Consider the following 7,021-nt stretch of genomic DNA (forward strand, 5'->3'; position numbering starts at 1 on the left):
ACAATGAATAAGGAAGACTGAAGAAGAATTGATGCCTGTGAGTTGTGGTGTTGGTGAAGAATATTGAATATACTGGCAAAAGAACGAACAAATCTGTCTTGGAAGAAGTACAACCAGAATTCTCCTTAGAAGCAAGGATGGAGAGACTAAGTCTTACATTCTTTGGATATGTTGTCAGGAGGGACCAGTCCCTGGAGAGGGACATCATGCTTGCTAAAGTAGAGGGTCAGTGTAAAAGAGGAAGACCCTCAGCAAGATGGACTCACACAGTGGCTGTAACAATGGGCTCAAGCATAATGATTGTGAGCATGGCGCAGGATGGGGCAGAGTTTCATTCTGTAGTACATAGGTTTGCTATGAGTTGGAACTAACTCAATGGCACCTAACAAAAACAACAACAACATACCAGAGACATTTATTTATCCACATTGAATGTCACTTTCCTTCTTTGTAAATTGAAGCTAATAAGTCTCACTTCATATGTTTGTTGTAAGAATTAAAAATGGTAATATATGTATATGCCTTGAACTCATAGTTGAAACTCAGAACAGATTTCTTTTCTTACCAAGTATTGCCTTGGTTCCTGCCACGTCGCTCCTCAAAGGTGCTGTAGGAGCCCTCGTGGTGCTTATAGTTCAGCTGTCTCTGGTAACCTGGAACAGCAAAAGGTTTCAACTGATTCATGAAGCGTTAGGGAAAGGCAAGATTCTCGTATGTACAGGTTAATGCACCCTGGGACCATCGACATTCTGTGGTCTTCTTTGTGCAGGATCCACCATGGTTTTGTGGATATTATGGATATGTCAAACCAAAACATCCTATTAGAGGGTGGGAATATTATTGTTGCCATAAAATTATCATTATTGGCTTACTATCTATTGACATAACTCAAGCCTAATTGGGAAATATCTCACTAGAGCAGCAAAGTAAAAATTTCTCAGCCTTACTTACCATTGATGTGATAGTCAATGGCCTGAGTCAGCTGTTGAGTTTCATTCAGATAGTTCAGGACACAGATGTTAGGAACAAACAGGACCATATTCTGTTCTCCACAGCCATAGGGCATCCGGAGGAGCTTTTGTATATTTTGTATAGCAGACATTTTACATTGTCACCTGGGAAATATGAAAGATTAGATGTCAGAGTAATTTCAATTCATAAGTAGCCAACATTATCAAAGACAAATGACCATCATATTTAAAGCCACATGCCAAACTATCATTTAGGCAAATGAAAAATTATATTTACAAAAAGCGAGCCTTCCAGAAAAGAAATAGACACTATAAATAGGTTGATAATTAGAATACAAGTGTATAGATAAGATATATAGTGGCAGCACTTTTGTCCCAAGATTCCTAAGTACAAAGTGACTCACCCAAAACTGACAAAGAGGCTCTGGCAGATTCTTTCACCACATTTGGTGGGAGCTTCAAGGATAGTTGCTCAGATACTTCAGTACTTTTGGAAACAGACAGCCTGTATCAGAGGAAGACACTTAACCTGTGATGGCAATATAATGTAGTTATTAGGAGTGGGGGGCTCCAGAGTCACACTGCCTGGCTATGGAGCTGACTCTGTCACCTACTAGCTACGTGACCTGGGGTAAATTACTTAACCTCCTCATGATCTAATTTGTGCTTCTTCTGATGCTTTAATGAAATAATACATAGAAAACATTCAGAACAGTATCTGCAGTGTATTAAATGTCAATAAATGTGAGCAGTTATTATCATTATTGTTGTTGTTAGAGTTGACAGTAGTATTATTATGTCTCATTGAGGAACCCTGGGTCCAAGGAATAAGAATTTTGACTTAGTGATGAAATTAGCTTTTCATATTCCAGCTCTTCTTGCACTATTTGAACCAGAGCCCTTCCCCCTCTCTCTTAACCATGTTGTGTGTTGCTGTGCACCGTAGCTCTCCAAAAGAAGGCTAGGGACCTCTAGCTCTCGGATTTAATTATAACATCATTTAAACTTCTTACATCCATAATAAGATATTTAACTTCCTCCCTTATTCTATACAACATTTGAATGAACTCTCATGTTTATGAACAGATACCATGAATATATCTTAAATTGGCAAGTACAATGTCGTACAGACTATGGACATAGACCTAGTACTAATGTGGCAATACTGTTTAAATGCTACGAATGTTTCTTAATGCTATGATGAAGTCCAAACATTTGTGTGTGTGTGTGTGTGTGTGTGTGTGTGTGTTTTGCCATGAAAAAATTAGTGCCTTAGTGAGATAGGGATAGAGTGCTATATGTTTCATTATCAATTATTTTCAAGAATCTTCTTTGATTCAAACTTATTAAGACTCTGTTGTCTTTTTGCCTTGGCCAGGGACACTCTAAACTCTTAAAGCCAGGCTCTTTAATGAGAAGCCACTGGGCTATGGAGGTAAAGGGCTCAATGTGAACCAAGAAAGTACCAGTCTTGTCTATACCACCTGAGCCACATTAACCTGCTCTCTTAGGCTCGGTGTCCTTATCTGTAAAATATGTATAAAGAAATACTTAGTATTATGTCAACTTTAATGAAACATTCTAAAAATTATGGGAGATAATACGTATGGACATTCACTGCAACTTCAAGTATATACACCTGTGAGGCATTGCTCTCATTATGATTATAAGGATGGATTCTTACCTGAAGCCGAGGCCATGGAGTTGAAAGTCTTCTCTTGATCAATGCCTTCAGGCTTAGGTAAAAAGAAAGAAAAGGAGAAAAGGATAAACATTCATATGATGGGAGGACAACCATAGAATCCGTCTTTTGAAGGGTGAGGTTTACACTAAATGATGCTTAACATCCAATTTATTATTAAATTATTATAAATCCATAAAGCATGGAAGAACCAGGGAGATTTGCAGAGGAGAAAATGAGAAGGGACAATAAGTGCAGGGAATCAAAGGTAAGAGGTGTGAGAAATACCTGAATCTTACGAGAGAGGTGGACATCAAGAAAAGGGAATATTTCTCACATAATTTATGGAAGAATTGTTTACAACAAATGAGCAATGTTTCCTGCCATACTTTTGGGATAGGAAATTCTATTAGTTATGGGATGGATTGTATGAGTATGCTATTAATTTTTCCCTTGTTATCTCAAGAATGACCCCAGTATTTTTTATTGTTATTATTGTTAGGGACTCAGAGAAACATATCAAATGGGCCACACTGACTTATCTCCACCCACAGGGTGGACTCTGTCTTTCCTCCCAACCTCAGGGACCTCAGCAGCCTTATTTCCACACAGCTCTAGGGACTGGACTGCCTCTGCAGTCACAGAGGAGTTCACATTTCCTGAAACAAAGAACCTAGAAAAAAATGAATATTCAACTTGATAGTAGTCTAAGTCTTCCTTAATAGCTGAAAATGAATATAAGCTATGTAATCACTTTATGGGGCTGCACTTTAACCTTAAAACGGGCTGGAATAGGAAATACAGCTGAAAAATACAAGGCTAATGTACACTGAGTAACCAGCGTCCAAGAATAGTAATTATGGGGCCCAGGTGGAGTTGAGGTTATGGGAGAGAGTCACTGTGGATAAAAATCAAAAGAAGAAAAGAAATAAACTTTATATGATTATATTTATGGGACGCAAAAAGGAGAATATGTTGCAAGGCCTATTCGGATATCCACCACTCTTCTGATTGGTAGATCTTTTCGGGGACTGTCACTCACCCAGAGTTTTAGGAGTTACTGTCCAAGACAAGGTTTGCTGCTCATTTCGACAAACGCAGTAGGAATCTTTTCCCTTTGCGCTTTGGGAAGCTAGGGAGGCTGGAGAAGCTTTCACCTGCACGTTGATCTATCACCCATAAAGGAACAAAGAGCGGCTGGAAGGCTGGGAGAGTGGCAGGAAGAGAGAGACCAAGTCCGGTGTCATTGGACAGGCAGAGGGCTCCCACCTTCCACACGGTGATGGTGTCAGGCACTGTTACTCCTATTTCAGCTACACCTGATGAGCTACGGAGGATGACAACGCAATGAACAGAAATTAAAATGATCAGAATATAGGAAGACAATGAATACATGGAATTAGGGCCAAGTGTGAGATGCTGCAGTGAATTGGGATTTTGGAAAAAAATGTATGAGGCAGAAGTTCATACAAGCTTTGAGAAGCACGAGAATGGCAATGATACAAATCAAGACTGATTATCTACTAGGAGGATCTTGCATTTGCACTGGGGCAAATTGGAAAAATCAGCAGATGTAGCAGCAGTGGAAGGGAGTGAAAAGCATCAATGGTATAATGACCCTGGGAGCACTACATACTGGTTCCTATGTAGATTTTCTTCTTGACTTGTTTCCTTCCTTCCTTCTTCCACTTTCTGCAACATACAGCATATGTCTACTCTATACAAGGTATAACAAATTATGAATGATATATAAGGGCTCCTGACATTGAGGCTATTGTATGTTACAAAGGACAGAATCTATACAACAAAGTGTTAAATAATTTACAAAGAGATAAGTGCTACAAGAGAAGTTAAAACTACATGTTGTGGGAGTTTAGAGATGAGGGTTAAAGAATGGCACTCATGGAATTGAGAAAATTGAGCTTTGTGTCAGCATCAAGGATCTTCCTGGCACAAAGTCTAACTTGTGGAAAAGGATTCTGCAAACTTCAGGAAATTAAAAAAAAAAAACAAAAACTGATCTATGGTTTGGAGAGCCATGGTTTCAGCAGCTGCGGCTTATGTATCATTGTGTTATCTCTCAGATCACGTCCTGCCTTGCTTAGCACTATTTATTTGTAGTGCTAACACATGATTCCCAGAATTACCCATAGTTTCAGGAACAGAATCAGGAGCTGACTAGCCAATGGAGTCTTTTATTCCATCCACTCTTTCAGTTCACTCTCATTTTCCTTACCCAGATGCATTTGGGAAGGTAGTTTAAAACAGTGGCTGTGGACCATAGAGTAGGGCATTGTGAGCTCCGCAAAGAGCGGCTGGAAGGCTTGGAGAGTGGCAGGAAGAGAGAGACCAAGTCCAGTGTCATTGGACAGGCAGAGGGCTCCCACCTTCCACACGGTGATGGTGTCAGGCACTGTTACTCCTATTTCAGCCACACCTGATGAGCTAGGGAGGATGACAATGCAATGAACAGAAATTAAGCATGTGAATGCATTTTTTTCTCGAGTGAGAATCAATATGTGTAAAGCTAATGTCAATAACTGAATCCACCCTCAAAAGTGTGTGTGTATGTCTTTGTGTACTAGATTGTATATTGGGGACTGAGTTAGGGAAATAAAAGGCGCTAAATGGTACCTCTTTTCCTTATCAATCTATGGCCACATCACACATGTCTGTACCTTAAATAGAAACATTTGAAAGTGATTTAGTTTGCTCCTTGAGCTACCCTCACTATTATACTATCCCATAAAAGAACACATTTAAGAAACATGATTACCAAATCAAACACTATTTATGTAACCTGACACGTTTGATTGTGTACTTCTCCAACCTTGCTGTTTATTGAAGGCTACCTAAATGACATTGGACAGCATAACATTTGGATAGATTTAGTTCCCAAGTCTATTTTCTGGCAGCCTTCAAAATAATTATTTTACAATTGCTCAGCTTTGAGCAATTCTTTTGCCTTAACATTGAAAGCTAATTTGAGGAAGGGGACACCTGATTAGCATAAACTAATCTATTATATATAAAAATATATTCTATAATACATTTGCTAAATAAATTATAATAATATAATAAACTTCTATTCTGTTCTACATATATAATCAGAATAAATAAAAATCTTTGGTACTTTATATACTCTTTGAGAGTATGGACGCTGTTGTTTTCTCTTTTCAATATTCTTAATATAGTATGTTCAGAGCAATAAATGTAACTGACTATTGCCAGACTGATTAACTACTGTTATAAGAGAAAAGTAGTGCCTCATCTCTTGCTCCTCAATTATGCTTTGTATAAGAATCTAGATCTGTGGTGAGACTAGAGGGGTATGCTTTTGATGCCAGGTTCCAAAAGGAATGTCTTTCATTTTCTTGCTTTTCCTGGACCTCTCCACCCTACTCTGGGTGAATATCCCCCTTTCCCTATCCAAACCACAGATGTTGAGATGCTTACCAGTTCGTTTGTTGATCTTAGGTGCCCTCGAGTAGATTCCTATTTATAGCGACACTATGAATGACAGAACAGGTTTTAACTGGCCAATTTTTTCAGAGGTAGACTGCCAGGTCCTTCTTCCTAGTCTGTCTCAGTCTGGAAGCTATTCTGAAACCTGTCCACCATGGGTGACCCTGCTGATATTTGAAATACTGATGGTGTAGCTTCAAGCATCACAGCAACACACAGGCCACCACAGTACAACAAACTGACAGACATGTGGGGCTAGTTCATTTAGGAGAAGAAAATTTTCATCCACAGAGATAACACGAAATTTTACTGAAAAAGAATTTCTGCCATAAGACTCAGGCATGATGAAGCAGGCAATTTGGGTAACGAGATTAGAGGCTAAGGTATCAGGAAAATGGTGATTTGGGGTGGAAAACCAGTTGAGGAGGTGGCCCCAACCAGAGAATTTTTCTACATACCTGTCTGTCCTGGTTTATAGATGGGTTTGTCTGTCTGGACAAAGACCAGTTTTGAGCATTCTTTTACCAGCACTGTTTTCCTCTTCCTGAAATCTTGTGTTGGTCTTTTTATCTGGACAGTGAAGAATGCCACCTCTGAAGAGGATGAAATCTTTGGGAGCTAAAAAACAAAGGATACTCCTGAGGAACTGCAGTTTTCTCCCTTTGAATCCTTCATCCATTATTGTTTACCGACTCTACTGTAGCCTCACCAAAGAGGTAGGTAGGTATAAATATTTCTCTTGATATAAAAGTGAAGATATTTATTATAAGATATAGGGGAAATACGAACCATAAGTAACAATGCACAAGCACCAGAAGAGAGACTAGATAAATGGGAGCTCCTAAAAATCAAACACTTATGCTCATCAAAAGACTTCACCAAAAGAGTAAAAAGACAACCTACA

At 39.0% G+C, this 7,021-nt stretch overlaps 1 protein-coding gene across 1 annotated transcript in view; it reads right to left on the bottom strand.

The window, feature by feature from the left end:
• LOC101349486 (pregnancy zone protein) overlaps positions 1-7,021 on the bottom strand; it is a 26,638-nt gene that overhangs the window by 8,283 nt on the left and 11,334 nt on the right. Inside the window, 9 exon segments of the mRNA XM_023741482.1 lie at positions 566-653; positions 952-1,115; positions 1,372-1,451; positions 2,648-2,727; positions 3,210-3,311; positions 3,695-3,822; positions 3,824-3,979; positions 6,357-6,426; positions 6,576-6,735. Of these exon segments, the coding sequence (XP_023597250.1) occupies positions 566-653; positions 952-1,115; positions 1,372-1,451; positions 2,648-2,727; positions 3,210-3,311; positions 3,695-3,822; positions 3,824-3,979; positions 6,357-6,426; positions 6,576-6,735 (1,028 nt within the window).

The sequence above is a fragment of the Trichechus manatus genome, unplaced genomic scaffold, assembly GCF_000243295.1.
Source record: "Trichechus manatus latirostris isolate Lorelei unplaced genomic scaffold, TriManLat1.0 scaffold00182, whole genome shotgun sequence".
In the NCBI taxonomy this organism is placed as follows: Eukaryota; Metazoa; Chordata; class Mammalia; order Sirenia; family Trichechidae; genus Trichechus; species Trichechus manatus.